General features: G+C 40.7%; 2 protein-coding genes across 2 annotated transcripts in view; both read left to right on the forward strand.

Moving 5' to 3' along the window:
• LOC108790657 (extracellular calcium-sensing receptor-like) overlaps positions 1–3,142 on the forward strand; it is a 12,178-nt gene extending 9,036 nt beyond the window's left edge. Inside the window, exons 7-8 of the mRNA XM_018560969.1 lie at positions 469–586; positions 2,232–3,142. Of these exons, the coding sequence (XP_018416471.1) occupies positions 469–586; positions 2,232–3,142 (1,029 nt within the window). The remainder of the gene's footprint in view (positions 1–468; positions 587–2,231) is intronic.
• A 4,390-nt stretch (positions 3,143–7,532) lies between these two features.
• Positions 7,533–16,218, forward strand: part of LOC108790658 (extracellular calcium-sensing receptor-like) — a 12,589-nt gene continuing 3,903 nt past the window's right edge. Inside the window, exons 1-6 of the mRNA XM_018560970.1 lie at positions 7,533–7,792; positions 9,717–10,008; positions 11,136–11,966; positions 13,096–13,323; positions 14,616–14,621; positions 14,927–15,044. Coding sequence (XP_018416472.1) covers positions 7,533–7,792; positions 9,717–10,008; positions 11,136–11,966; positions 13,096–13,323; positions 14,616–14,621; positions 14,927–15,044 — 1,735 coding nt within the window. The remainder of the gene's footprint in view (positions 7,793–9,716; positions 10,009–11,135; positions 11,967–13,095; positions 13,324–14,615; positions 14,622–14,926; positions 15,045–16,218) is intronic.

Below are 16,218 nucleotides of genomic sequence, written 5' to 3' on the forward strand. Positions count from 1 at the left end.
ACAGCAAGCTGCAGTATGAGTATGCACAGTTACTTATATCGAGAAGCTGTGTGTTTCACAAGAGGGAATTTAACAATTTTTAACTTCAGAAAAAAATGGGTTATTATATGTTATTATATGTTAATGAGAACTTGTTTTTCCCCCATGCCCATTTTGACTAAACCACACTGGTTCGGGCATGTCCACTTTACAGAAACCATACCTACTTTTCAAAGCAGATTACTTTAAGTGCATGTTTATCATTTGGTGCCCTTTCTTTGAGGCTATAAATCCCTCACAAAGATAATAGAGATCTATATAAATCTCAGCACGCTCATTACTTCCTTTATCTTAGAGGTAGTAAAATTCCTGGCATGGCCCAAAGGCATTACTCCTGAGTTGAATATATGAAATAGTTATATAAGTCAATCAGCTAAGGAATGCAAAGTTTATCTATTGGTGTTGATTTTATTGATATTCTTATCCTAGAGATCAGTCTGCAGTGAGAGTTGTCCTCCAGGATTTCGTAAGGTTGCCAAAAGTGGACAACCTGTCTGCTGCCATGACTGTGTCCCATGTCCTTCGGGAGAGATCTCCAACCAGACAGGTAAATGAGCAAACCTTCTAGTCTATTTTTACCATACTCATACATCCCCAATCTATTTGTCTATTTAATCTGGATATCTTTTGGACTTCTTCATGGAGCTTATCCAAGATAGATGTGATTAACATTCTGCATATTTTAATTTTCTAAACATTTAATACAATTTAAAGTGCTAAATAAATTATTCAAACTACTAAAACAATTAATCATGAAAAGTTATTTTTATTCAGTTTTAGTGTCATTGTAATGGAAACCTCTTGGAATAAATTAAACAACATATACTATCCAATTTATTGGTAACATATAAACGATGGGGTTGTGTTGAGTAAATAAATACCAAACCTGTCAAGCCTCAAAATTTGGGGCCATGAAATGGCAAAAAACCTGGATACCCAAAATTGTTCATAGGTGACACTTGAAAAGCCTTTACAGGTCAATAAATTAGAGTTAAAGGGTTTCATAAGCCTCCGTGTTTTTTTGCCTATATCTATTGCTATCAAGCAGTAGAAAGAAAAAAAACGATTTAACAGCGGTTTAAACTTACCCTGTTTTCGTCACGCACTCCCGACCGAGAATCCAAAACTGCTCGGGCGGCCGCAAAGCATCCTGGGGCGGGCACATGCGCAGTTCGGATTCTCAGCCGGGAGACGAGCAGAGACGCAAGATAAGTCTATGGACGCGTGCACCCGCCTGCAGACACCGCTGGATCGGAAGTGCCTGCAAGCAGAGGAGTCAGCGCTGGATCGGAGAGCCACAGCAGCGATGGAGGGACAGATGAAAACAACAGGAAAGAAGAAGAAGAAGATCGGATTAAGAGACATAATTTAAGGTAAGTGCTGACATTAACATTGGGGGGAGGGAAACATTTTTTTTTACTTTAATGTCACTTTAACCATGAATAATGTCTCTAGAATTTTTGCTTTCACTCTCATGGAATGAGCGGTGATGCTTAACATGTTTGCTGCAATTACTGTTTTCATATATAGGTGTACCCAACACATGTGCATGTTCATGGGGGCAGGATAATTAATTTTTGTAATTCATTTTATTTATTTTTTGACTTAGTTTTATTGCTTTCACATAGTCAGCTGATAGCCCCCTTGTTGATACCATTTTGCTGGTGACATGTCCTCCTTATGGAGACATCAGGGGTCTACTAGACCCCCAATGTCACCCATGACTCCAATAAAGCTGACAAACCGCAGACTGTGCTTGATCAGCTTAGAAACCAGAAGTGATGAAATCCTTGTCGTTTCTGGGTTCATTCACTGGAGAGAAGACCAGCAAATGGTTGTTCACTGATCTCTTATCACTCTACCAGCAGACACCTGCCATGATCTTCCCAAGCCTTCAGGAGGTGCAGCGGAGCCTAGGATAGATGGATGGGGTAGTCAAGCAGGGAATAGTTAAGTATTTATGTCCATGGCATGACCCATGTCCATGTTCCAAGAGTCGAATAGACCTACAAGTGTATATCTACAACACAGATGCTGATAAGGAACAGTAACAAAAGTTGATGATATAATTCTTGTAAAATATATTGTCAATGTGGAAAGGATCATATATAATTGAGTTCATTGTTACGGTGGATAGAATGTAGTAAAAACAGTGCTAATACTTTTTTATGTGTGTGTAAATTTTCTTTCAGACTTGGTTGACTGCCTTAAGTGTCCATGGGATTATTGGCCAAATGCTCATCAATCCCGATGCCTCTCGAAGCCGATAGAGTATCTTTCAATTGAAGATCCACTGGGAAAAACACTAACGGCCATCAGTGTCATTTCCTTTTTGGTTCCAGTTGCCCTTATGACACTTTTTATACAGTTCAAGGCCACCCCTTTAGTTAAAGCCAACAATTATTATATCAGCTGTCTTCTCTTGGTCTCCCTCTCGTTGTGCTTCCTCTGCCCTCTGATCTTCATTGGTTATCCCCACAGTGAGAATTGTCTGCTGCGTCAGATTGCTTTTGGAATGGTTTTCGCTCTCTGTATCTCATGCATTTTGGCCAAGACCATCATTGTGATATTTGCTTTTATAGCCACCATGCCAGACAGTAATCTCAGGAAATGGGCACACCCAAAAGTGTCCTACATGGTCATCACAGTGAGCTCGTTTTTGCAACTTGTTTTGTGCATAGTCTGGTTGTGTATTGCTCCTCCCTTCCCGGAATACAACACACAAGCTAAACCCGGAATAATTATTGTTGAATGTAATGAAGGATCACCCGTTGCCTTCTGGACCATGTTGGGTTACCTCTTTCTTCTGGCTTCCATTAGTTTTATTGTGGCCTTCCTAGCTCGGAGACTTCCTGACAGCTTTAACGAGGCCCAGTTTATTACCTTCAGCATGTTGGCTTTTCTCAGTGTCTGGATATCCTACATTCCAGCATCCCTCAGTGCTGAGGGCAAATATACAGTGGCTATGGAGATCTTTGCCATCTTGGCCTCCAGTTGGGCTCTCATCACCTGTATGTTTTTCCCAAAATGTTTCATCATCTTGTTCAGGCCTGACATGAACACTAAAGAATTTCTCATGAGAAATTATATTTATAAAAAATAGTGTATTAGGTGCTCAATGTGTTTTATGTCTTCAGCACACTAAATTGAGTTAAAACCTTTAGGTCTTAGCTTTTATTTAGGTTAAAGATGATTTTTAGGTTGAAATTGATTCATTGATATTTGTTTAATAAATAATAGATAAATATACATTTGGAATGCAATGTTATGTCATTTTTTTCAATAAAATGTGGCCAAAAATGTGACCAATTTACTAACATTCTATGAAGAGGTGAGTAGAGATCTGGATGGCAGAAGGCCCTGTGGATGTGGAATATCTGCATTTTGCAACGGCACTTGACACAGTACCACATAAATGCCTAATACACAAGCTAAGGTCTATGGGCATAGATGACATGGTGTGTACATGGATAGAGAACTGACTACAGGAACGTTTCCAGGGAGTATGTCAGATCCCTCTCATGTTCCTCAAATATGTCAGACCCCTCTCATCCCCCTCAGGGATTTCAGACCCCTCTCATCTTCCTCAGGGATATCAGGTCACTCTCATCTTCATCAAATATGTCAGATCCCACTCATGTTCCTCAGGGATGTCAGACCACTCTCGTGTTAGTAGGGGTTTTAGGTTACTTTCATACACCTCAGAGATGTCAGACTACTTTCATCTTCCTTTAGAAATGTGAGACCTCTCACATCTTCCTTAGGGATGTCAGACTCCTCTCATCTCATGTGTACTTTCACCGACAGTTTCATGTGCCCAGTCACCATGCTCAACCACATCCTTTAATATGGTGCTGCTGTGATAGGGATCACAACATGAACCGATAGAAGGACATGAAGATAAAACACCAACATTTCTTTTTGTAAGCATGTTTCTTGTTGTTTCTCATGTACTACGCTACTTTGCAATACATTTCCAAAAGAGTCAGAATTTACCTGGTAGAACACTGGAGAGAATGTATCTATCTATCTATCTATCTATCTATCTATCTATCTATCTATCTATCTATCATCTATCTATCAATCTATCTATCTATCTATCTATCTATCTATCTATCTATCTATCTATCATCTATCTATCTATCTATCTATCTATCTATCTATCTAAATATCTATCTATCTATTATCTATCTATCTATCTATCTATCTATTTGAAATTGCTTAAGAGCGTACAGCCAGAAAACCTTGTATCACAATTACAGATTATAGTTGTCCTCCAGGGAAATGTTAGCCCCAGATGCACCAAGAGAATTATTCTCCAAGAGGGAGAAGCAATTTTGGCTAAACCTTTATATAAGGAGCAGTCCGTGTCATGTAGCACAAACATTACAGAAGATAACGGGTTACTAGGCAAGCACTTAAAATAAAATCACCGGCCTCTATAAATAGGACAACAAGACACATACAAGACTTATGATCACCGAGCCTTGTTCTGTCCTACTCTGCCACGTTCTTCTGAGCAATTTAAAGAAAACAATTACTAATTTCATGCTTCATCGGATATCTAGTCTCACTTTCACAAGCATGTATGTATTTATTTTTCTAGCATACAGACTGTGATGGAGGTAATTGTGATCATTTATGAAGCAATTAGGTGAATGTCTCTGAAAACCATGACTGCTGGAACGATAGATGAAGACAATCTTTTTACTTTTACTTCACGTTTGCTTTAGAAATATAGAATACAAAATATCCATTATGTGTTGATAATCATTCAACATCCTCCAAGGACAAGAAAAGAAATGACAGATATCTTCTAAAAGTAGCAAACAATTATCTGCATACATTTAGCACAGCAGAGGAAAGGTAAGGAGATCATCTTCTAATTCAGAAGTGTTAGAATTTAGGATGATGAGCTTTACTAGAACAGCGGTGAATGTACCTGAGTAATTGTCAAACTTATAGAATTGTCAGAGTGAATCTAAAGAATTATTATAGAGGAAATGAACTCTGGAAGCTGTGCCCTAAAAAGACATGCAGAGGGCAATGGACTTGTCCCCATTATTGCCTATGCTCTCCCTACAGCTGAGCTTTTCCCCCATTACTGACGTGGAAGGAAGCACCCATCTGAGTTGGTCTGAGGCGATTTGGATGGGTGTGGATGGAGTGTTATACTGTAAATGCATAGATCAACCCATACATTCAATGTAGTGCCATACAGCATACAGGGGTGGGCAACATATGTGTTTATGATATTATAACTAGCAAAAGGAAATAAACGAATACCCTAGATATATTTAATACCAGATATAGATATATTTAATACCAGCTCATAGTGAGTGTTTTAGATTTATTTCTAATTAATCCATTTTATTAGTTTGATAAACAGAAAATCACATAAAACTTTACGGCAACCAAATCAATTTCAGGACATACTTAAAGTGACACTAAACTCAGGAGTTAAATCTTAAAAATACATTCAAGTACCATAACTATGAACAACAATGTCTCTTATTTGTGTATCACTCAGCTGTAGATCCTCCAATCATCTCTGAATTGATCCTGACACTGTCCTTTCTTGTGGAGGGGGGCTACTTTTGTTCCTCATGGTCCCTGTGTGTGTTGTAAAGGAGTCACCACTCCGAGTTCACTCCTGTGATGGACTACAATCTCAATACAGATTAGTAAACTATACATGAGATTGCAGTCCATCACTGGGGCGAGCTTGGAGTGGTGGCTACTTTATAACACACACAGGGACCATGGGGAACAAAAGTAGCCCCCCTCCAGAAGGAAGGACAGTGTCAGCACCAATTCAGATATGATTTGAGGATCTACAACCAAGTGATTGCATCTTTAAGATTTAAAGTTTAGCGTCAGTTTAAGGGAGAGCACAATGTTTGGGGATTAGTATTATGGTCAGGGTATCTCCACAGGCCTGCCTGTATCTCATTACATCATCTGTAACACAACAAACAATATTTACAGCCTTCTAACTGGCCATATTATTCAGTGAACATACGCACACTGACCTCAATAGCTCCCCTTTCATTTCTTAGATTGTCCCCACTGACTACTGAGTCAATAAATGTATTAGCCTTCCCGAACACCTAACATCTATTAATACTCCTAAACCCAGCTAACTGACCTGTTCATCACACATTCTAAATCTCATAGACAAAAGACAGATAGACCAAGGAGAAAGAAAAATCCAAAACAGGGAAAGGAACAGGTACCCACATTAGGCAGATATGGTCAGGGCTCTCCATTCAAAACTCTATGTCCCCTAGTTGTCTTATTTTTATCTAGATGAGCCCAAATTAATATTAATATTAGGTCACTCTAACAATTCTATCCAGGCACTCCAGGTACCCATAACTATCGAGTATCTGTTTTCCTGTCTGGTTAAGATTTCCTCCATCCACATGATATATCCAATTTCGGCAATACAGTCTTCAACCTGGGGCACAACAGTTGTCTTCCAGAACCTAGGTATGAAAGTGCAACCCGCTGAGAAAATAATTCACACCAAGCCGTGCTTTATCTTTTCAATAGGGCCCAGGAACATTGACAGTAAAGCCATTTCAGGGCTCTCTGGACAACTTTTACCCACAACTAGACATGTGCGATTCGTTTCGTTACGAATCGAAATTCGTACGAATTTTCCTGAAATTCGGAAGCATACGAAATCTGAATTGCAGTTTCTGAATTATATCCGAAATACGAAATTCCGTTACAAACTTTCGTTATATTGAAGTTAAAAAGCAAAGTACATTTATATTGGAGTTGATGGTAGTTTTTTTTTATCCGAAATACGAAATTCGGATACGGAATCCGTTAACGGAATTTGTATTTCAGATAAAAAAACAACTACCACATCGACTCCAATATTAACAAAGGTATTTTTGCATTTTAACTTCATCATAACGAATGTTCGTACAGTTACGAAAATGTGCCGAAACTAACGAAAATTCGTATTTCGTACTAATCCGAAATGAGTTTCGGATACGAATTACGAAATACGAAATAATGGATATTCCGAAATGGAACGAAACGAATCGGAACAAATTTTTTGACGGCACACAAGTCTACCCACAACTACTCTACATATCTGAAATTTAGATTTATTTGTTCATCTCTGTCAAGTTTGTATTGCACAATCCAGCCTAGATTGTCGGCCTCAGATTCACTGTCTTATCTCCAAAGAATATGCAATGAAAATAAAAATGTGAACATAGTTAATTAACAAGGCAGTGCCAAGTGTAAGAGCTTTGTGCTAAGTTCAGCAAGCTATTGCAACCAATTAGGATCCATACGAATAGAAGAAAGCTGAGATTGAATTAGTTACCAAAGGCCGTTGCACTTTGCAGAAAGCTTTTGCACTTTGCATTGCCTTATCAATGACTACATTTTGAAAATTAATTGTAATGTTTCCTGATAATTGTCAGAAAAGAAATTCTCAAAGAAGACTTACTATACAACAAGACTCTAGTATGCTCACACCTACGTGCCGAGTTGATAAAAGCAAGATGGTGAGTCTATGCACACCAGCCTGGATTTTTGGCTTGCCTTGCTTTCTGGCTTTTCACTCCAATGCTTCAGCTGACTTGAGGTGCCAACTGGATACCCCAAACCTCAAGGGCATGACCCTACCAGGGGATTTTCTAATAGGTTCATTATTCGCGCTCCACCTGGACAAAATTTACCACAAAGTTTCTTTCACAGAACGTCCTCCAAAGACAACCTGTACAACGTGAGTAAAAGCATTTTTTAAGAGCGAATATAATTAAAAAATAGTACCCCTTTATTTACTGTAAGAACTCAGTAGCCCCTTCATTGAACTTTTGGAGGTCCATAATAAACAGAGCTGTGTCTCTGTACAAAGCCACATTTGAATTCAGGGGTTGCTTACATAAATTCACTAAGGTATGTAATGCTTCGCTTAGCAAGTCACCTTTACTATGAGGGCCATTCCTTTTTCCACTGCCCTTGTGGACACCCCCTTGATGGCAATAGATCCACTCCGGCCCTGCTTGACCCACTGGAGAAGCATTATGCATGGTGTGGTGTATTGGTGATGACACCTCTTAAGGTGTCATCACCAATACACCACATCATGCATAATGCTTCTGTAGTGGGTTGACCGATCAAGGTTTTGGATTACCATACAGGGCTGTCACAGGCAGATAACATGGAGCAGTTGCTCAATGATTGATTGAAACATCCTCCACTCCTCGATCCAACATTTTTCTCTTGTTGTAAATTTAGAACATTTGAGTGTAACCAACCCACCAGTTTTACTGCTGTTGTTTTGTTAAACCTTTTTTTGACACTTCTTGAGTCAGAAGAATGCCCCAATTACTCTGTTTGCACTTCTAAAATTGAAACTAAATAGAAAGGAATAAAAAATATGTAAAAATACCCTTTGGATTCATAATTCATAGGCAATGGGGATGCTAAACATTCTGTCACCCGGGGCATCCGCACACCCAGTGGCACCCCTCCTCAAGTGGAACCCGTGGCACATGCCCCCCATCCCCCAGCTTCAATAGAGTACTGCACAGACCACCCTACTCCGTTTTCAGGTAACCTGGTGATCCTGGAACACACCTGCTGATGTTGATGACCTGACCTGATGCTGGCACACCTTTCAAGCTACCTCTTGGTATAGAATTTTCGCATGGCCAAAAATCAGGTTTAAAACATGCCTTGGAAGTTTCATTTGTGATTGGTGAAGCAGAAAAAGTACAATCCTGTTGAATACACTCCTATTGCTCTCCTTCTGACCCTCTGTAGAGCTGTGTGCTCAACCATCAGGTGATTAGATAGAACTTAGATCATGGTGATATTTCCAACTTTAGCAAAATTGTTGTGTTTAAGGTGACCTACTCATGAAAATTAAACTCCATTTAAAGATATCCCAGACACAGAAAAAGTGTAAAAACTCACATCTTGCGGTGTCTGCACTGCTGAGCACCGCTCTGGAAAAGAGAGCTTGCACTCTATGTGTGAGCAGAAACCAACACTTCAGGGAGTGGTAGGCTCCTCCCCCCCCCCTGCCATTCCACCGACCTCCATGTTACAACTGTGTACTGTAGTGTTGTGAGGGTCATGGGGAGGAACCATTCAGTACAGAAGATTGATAAGTTAAGAAGTGTTGGTTTCTGCACAAACTTCAGAAAAATGTTCCTTCTCAATAGGAACTCAGTTGAACTCAGCATTCAGCAGCATGGACATCAAGAGGATTTACTTTTCATGACAGAATCACTTTAAACAGAGAGCCTAATAATATGTTACCAGGAATTGCTAATCTAAGCAAAACCCTTTCTATAGTTTCTATTGACAGAGCTGTTCACCACACCAGGTATTGTTGCCAACTGTGACAGAAGAATAGAGTGTCAGGGGTACGCTAGCAAGGGGAATATCATTGAGACATATAATTTCCAACCAGAAAATTGCATTAGCTTACATTTCTATTGCTTGACTGATTTATTGAAAATTGGAGAAACCGGTGGTGGGATAAGGGAGTGTGAAGCCTTTTCTTTTGCAGGCCTTGCTTTGTTATATCTTTTTAACCAAGAGACTGCAGGATTGAAAAATTAACCAATATTTGGATGTTTCTCTGATCTCCTTCATGGTTTAATGCATTGTTTTTAACAATTTTTCTTGTCATAAAGGTTCTACTTTGAAAGCTTTCAGGCACTCCAGGCTACAATGTTTGCCATTGAGGAGATCAACAATAATCCCAACATCTTACCGAATGTAACCCTGGGTCTCCAAGCCTATGATTCATGTAACATCCTTCAGCCAAATGTGAAGGCAACGCTACAAATATTAACAGGACTCAATACGGCTGTTCCCAATTATCGATGTTTTAAAGATTCTCCTCTCACTGCTGTCCTAGGTACCTCAATCTCAACACACTCAATGACAATAGCTCATATTCTAGGTCTCAGCAGATTTCCACAGGTAAATGTTTCATTTACTGAATCTGAGTCTGGACAACACAAAAAGTTTTGGTTGGGGTTGTGCTTTCTATAGAAAAGTAATGAAAACATGGCCTATAAAACCACATAGAAAAGGGTTGCATATGTTTTAGTGTGACCTTGATTGAAAGACTAGCTCCAAGCAGTAATGTCACTCCCTTTGTCATGTGACAGTACTGGGACCTGGCAATTGGATGCTAGAACTAAAAACTGTCACATGAGCAGAGGACACATGCTCTCCTATACCCAGAAGCACCAGGCATTGTCACAAGCTGTGATAGAGGAAGGAGTGGCTGGGGTGTGCTGGCAAGGTATATATCAGTGGGTCAGGAGGCCCTCTCCCACCAACAAAACGGCATTCACTTACATACCTGCCCTTTAAAAATGCATCTCACCCAAAAATGACTTTCCTGCTTGAAGTCAGTACAGTTACTGCCTTACATATCCAATTAAGCTATTTCAGTTGGCGTTTACAACTACCAACCCTGTATGTGCAAAAGAGGGTTTTTTTGGTTTGCAATCGCAGTGAAGTCCAGTGGGTGGGTCATTCATAAACTTGATTGACATATTAAAAAAAACCTGAAAAATTAAAGCTCAACTCCATTAAAAAAGGTTCCCCCTGCCAGTATACATATAAGAACGCATCTCTGAGTTTAATGCTCACCTCCCGGGAGCTGCAGTAATTCATCTGAGCCGCTAGATGTCCTCACCTAGCATTATTCAATGTAGAAGACTGAGGACATACTGTAAATGAAGAGTGTCACAGACACGGTCCCTGCGTGGGTGTCACCACAGTACCATGCAACCATAGTGTAATAATGCAGAGCCCAATACTGGAGGAAGATCCAGAGTAAAAGGACCCTGCACACCATATTACTGGCCTGTAGACATTTGAAAAAGGTGAGCATATAAATAAAGCATACAGTGCATTAGGGTCAATTGATCAATTGATAAGTGAAAGTGATTAGATTGCGTGCTTAATGGCTGTGGTGGGGACATTAGATTTGAACGAAAAAAATCAGCTGGCATTGAGCTTTAAAAATAAGTCTGCATATTACCATAATTTTGTTCTCACTGTGACTATTATGCCAAAGTAATCTTTACTTGCAGATAAGCCAGTGGTCAACCAGCCCTCTACTAAGCAATCGGAGACGATTCCCTTCCTTTTTTAGAACAGTGCCAAGCGATGTGTTCCAGTCTCATGGACTTGCCCAGCTGGTATTGTATTTTGGTTGGTCATGGGTTGGACTTATTGCTGCAGATGATGACTATGGCCAACAAGGAATCCAACTGATCGGTCAAGATATAGTCAAGGCTGGAGCTTGTGTGGCGTTCAGTGAAAACATTCTAATGAACCAACCAGACCGTAATGCTCCACATATAGTGAATGTGATTAAAAGGTCTACTGCCAAAGTTGTGGTGGCCTTCTGTATGGAAGCTGATCTGATCCTAGTCTTGAGTGAATGGTCACGACAAAACGTTTCCAAGAAGATACTAATTGCCAGTGAAGCATGGTCAACATCCAAGCTGTTTTCCCTTCAGAAATATTCAAGCCTTCTTACCGGCTCTATCGGGCTAGCATTTTCCAGTGGGACGCTGCCAAACTTCAAAGAGTTTCTCAAGAAGATCAATCCTTCCATGTCTGTCGGTAGAGACTGGATTAAGATACTTTGGGAAAGCACATTTCAATGCAAATTTACCCATGACCTAAACTTCACGTCACCTTTGAAGACCTCAGAAGGAGAGTGCACAGGGTCTGAAAAACTAGAAGAGATACACAACAGCTACACAGATGTCTCTACACTAAGGTCCCCCTATAATTTCTACACTGCAGTCCATGTAGTGGCCAAAGCTTTGGAAGATCTTATAAATTGCCCTGAGGGAAAAGGACCATTTGCTGATGCAAACTGTGCAGATAAGTGGAATTTTCAACCTTGGCAGGTATTGTTTTATCTATTTTTTGTATTTGTTGTCTAGATCAGTATTTCTTTGTTTTACTACATTTACAAAAAAAAAAAAAAAATCTGTGGAGGACAGAGCTGGGAGAAAAAAAAAGCTAACCACAGAAAGAGAGACCTCAGAGAAGAACCCATCAATCTGGACCAGGTATCTGGCAATTATCAGAAGGATTGTTGTGTATGAGGGTATTTATGAGCTCTGCAAATGTATAAAGATCTGGTAAAATCTCTCAAAACTCAAATGTATCATTATTTAACAAATGTAGGATTGGCCACACAGATGAATTACTGGAAGGATTTAATAGAGATATTTAGAACATCATTTAGGTCTTGGATAGATGTCAACAAACCTTTATCTCTTCTAACATAGCAAATGAACACTGTACATATTAGGACAATAATAATATATATTTTATTTCCAAACAGAAGTCCACTGAAAAGTGGTATTTACCTAAGGTTGGAGTCAGACCCAGCTCCTTGTCTTGTATATTCCTGCCAGGGCTGTAGCTACCATGGGGTGAGTGTGGCACTCGAATCAGACGCAGCTGAGAGGGGGCGTAGCCAGGGCCTGCCAAGCGGCCAACACAGCCCCGGCTCGGCAGGGAGAAGAGGAGCGGCACAGGCTCCAGCTTCTCCTCGGATCCCCGCTGCTCTCCCTCGCCTGTATACATTAGTTTCGTCAAACGAAACAAATTTTAGTGCTATTTTGGATTTGGCCACGAGCGCACTCTGCACATGCGTGCCGCCATCCTGGAGGCGGGGGCGCATTACGTCACATGACGCCGTGCATGCGCGGTGATGGGTGACATAACATGTCTGTTGGGGGGCACAATTTTGTGTTCTTGCCTCAGGCGCAAAAGGAGGTAGCTACGGCTCTGATTCCTACAGGGAGATCTACCTTCCATAATTCCTGACTCTGTTCCTGTCCAGCTAAGAACTTTGTGTGTTCCAGCTCCTCTGTAACCTCATCCATAAAAGCCACAACTAGTATGCAGGTCTAATGGAGATAAAACAATGTTGTGGTTGGTATAACTAAAAACTGAAACAGCTGGACTGACCATTAATGTGGCTTATATATTTTTTATTTCTCTTTCCACCCTACCATGTTACAGCTTCTGTACTATATGAAAAAAGTGAGATTCAAGCGGAGTAATGGAAGAGAACTCTATTTTGATGAAAACGGAGACCCTCCTGCCGCGTATGACATTGTGAACTGGCAGCTGAGCCCAGAAGGAGGATTACAGCAAGTCAAGGTTGGAAGTTATGACACCGCAGCACCTCCGGCAGAAATTTTTACCATAAACATAAGTGCCATCGTGTGGTCAATAGAAGATCACCAGGTGTGAATCAAAAATATGACTAGAAACATACCATACCCTTTGTTCTCTTTTACATATCTAAAGGCCGGCCTTTTAAACTTATGCAGGGCACCTCTTTCTTGGCACTGGGAATGGTTAAAGTTGAACTCTTTAGTCATTTATACATAATTTAAAAAAATGTATGCAAGCAGTGTAAGCAGGGCAGTCCCTACATGTTTCATCACCTTAGATGGCCAGGAGAAGGGGGCCAAGCTGTCAACACGGCAAGGGGCAGGAGAAGGAGGGCGGCTGAGCTGTCAGCTGGCAGAGAGGGAGGTGGCTGAGCAGGAGATGGTGGGGGCTGAGCTGTCAATGAAAGGGAGGATGGGGTGCTGTTAGTCGCCCCCCAATGAGATGCTGCCTGCAGCAGAATAAAATCAGGTCTCCAGCTGAACTCCAGGCAAACAGCCAAATACACAGTTGGGTACATACTGTATATGAGAGCTGTTTTACCTTCCAAAATATGTATATGTTTGTCCGCACAGTCCTGATATTTATACACAAAAAATGGAGGAGACCCTTGTCCATTCATAAAAGTCATGTGACTGGCCTCATGGGGCACTGAGAGAACACTCCAGGTGACACCACAGATGTCCAGTAGACATATACTGGTAGTGGGGCCTAAGACTCCCTTTCTTTCCCAGTCCCTCCTGAACCCCCCAGTCACAACGAGCTGCAGTATGCACAGTTACTTACATCGAAAGAAAGTCAACAATTATTAACCTCAGGAAAAAAATTGGTTATGGAATGTTAATGAAAGCTTGTTTTTCCCCCAAGCCCATTTAGACTAAACCACACTGGTTCGGGCATGTACACTTCACAGAAACCATACCTACTTTTCAAAGCAGATTACTTTAAGCACACGTTTATAATTTGGTGCCCTTTTAGCTTCTCCTGTGTCTTTTTCTTTCTCTTTAAAAGGAGAACTATGAGGTGAGTGCTTTACACTCACCTCATAGTTCTAGCTGACCTGTAACAATGAGACTGTCACAGGTCGGCTCAGTAGATCGGGAAGTGAGGAAACACATACCGGCGTTGGCTCACTTCTCAAACCTGTCACGGCTCTCTGCCGTGACATTGGAGGGGCTGGATTTCCCCCTCCCCGCTCCGATCCGCCAGCGTTGACTGGCGGAACAGGAGGGGGAGGGGGCGGGTACAGCTGGCTCCGCCTCTAGATAGGCAGAGCCAGCTGTCAGTCACGCAGCTGGGTGGATCCAGACATAACTGTCGGGATCCTTTTCAGCTGCGGGATCTCAGTATACCGCTAGCTGTAGCTTCCGGTATACTGAGCTTAGGGTGACGGGAGGACGCTAGTTTGTGTCCTCCCGTTACCTCAAGGAGAACCATGGGGAACAGCCCTAACACCATAGTTCTCCTTTAATCCCTCACAAAGATAATGGAGAAGATAAGGGCCTCTCATCTGTATAAATCTCAGCACACTCACTACTTCCTTTACCTTAGAGTAACTTGCCCTAATTCCTAGCATGGCCCAAAGGCATTACTCCTGAGTTGAATATATGAAATAGTTATGTAAGTCAGTTGGCTTTATCTAACAGTGTTGATTTTATTGATATTCTTATCCTAGAGATCAGTCTGCAGTGAGAGTTGTCCTCCAGGATTTCGTAAGGTTGCCAAAAGTGGACAACCTGTCTGCTGCCATGACTGTGTCCCATGTCCTCCGGGAGAGATCTCCAACCAAACAGGTAAATGAGCAAACCTTCTAGTCTATTTTTACTCACACATCCTTACCTACTTGTCTATTTAGCCTGGAAATCTTTTGGACTTCTTCATGGAGCTTATCAAGATAGATGTGATTATTAACATTCTGCATATTTTCATTTTCTAAACATTTAGTACAATTTAAAGTGCTAAATAAAATAATTAAAACTATTAAAACAATGAATGAAAAGCCTCAAAATTGCTTAAAGCTCCCCCAAATTATATAATTTCTGAAAGCAGAGACCCTGGAGGATAAAATGGCAGCAGTTGCAAAATTTTAAGTCATGCGTTTTTAGAGAAATAGTTTAACCATTTGAAGTCCGGGGTGTTAGACCCCCTTCCAGGCCATTTTTCAGTATTCAGCGCTGCGGTACTTTGACTGACATTTATTCCGTCATGCAACGCTGTACTGAAATTAATTTTATACCCTTTTTTGGGGACAGATTGAGCTTTATTTTGGTGGTATTTAATCACCACTGCGTTTTTTTATTTTTTAATATATTAAGGAAAAATTACAGAAACTTTTTTTTTTAAACTGTTTCCCCTATATTAAATTCTAAAACATTTATTACCCAATTTTTTGGTAAAATATAAAAGACAGGGTCACGTCGGGTAACAAGACACCAAACATGTCAAGCCTTAAAATTGCTCTCACTCTGACGTTCGCGGCGATATGTAACATGTGTAGCTCAATTGTAATTTTCACGCGCTGACGCATCTGACGCATATTTACGTTTATATGTGCGTAAAAGAAGTGGGGGGACTTAAACATTTTGGGGGGGGTTTACCTTTTTTATTTGTGACTTTTATTTTTTTTATTTGTGACTTTTATTTTTTTTACTTTTTTAATTTCTATATATATTTTTTTTACACTTATTGTTATTGCTATTACATAGAGGGATACAATCCCCCCTATATAATAGCACAGGTACTCTTTATGGAGACATTAGGGGTCTCTCGGACCCCTAATGTCACCTGAGGACCCCAAAAAGAAGCTGATGAAGCAGAGATCTGACAGGTGAATGCGGAAGTGATGTAATACACATCACTTCTGCATTCCCACTACAGAGGGAGATCAGCAAGGAGCTGATCTCCCTCCCTCTTCCTCCTGACGCCTTCCGGAGCTGGTCCCGGGCCGCAGATGGGCTAGCGGATCCC

Source organism: Nanorana parkeri, unplaced genomic scaffold, assembly GCF_000935625.1.
Source record: "Nanorana parkeri isolate BGI_ZX_2015 unplaced genomic scaffold, ASM93562v1 scaffold491, whole genome shotgun sequence".
Lineage (NCBI taxonomy): Eukaryota > Metazoa > Chordata > Amphibia > Anura > Dicroglossidae > Nanorana > Nanorana parkeri.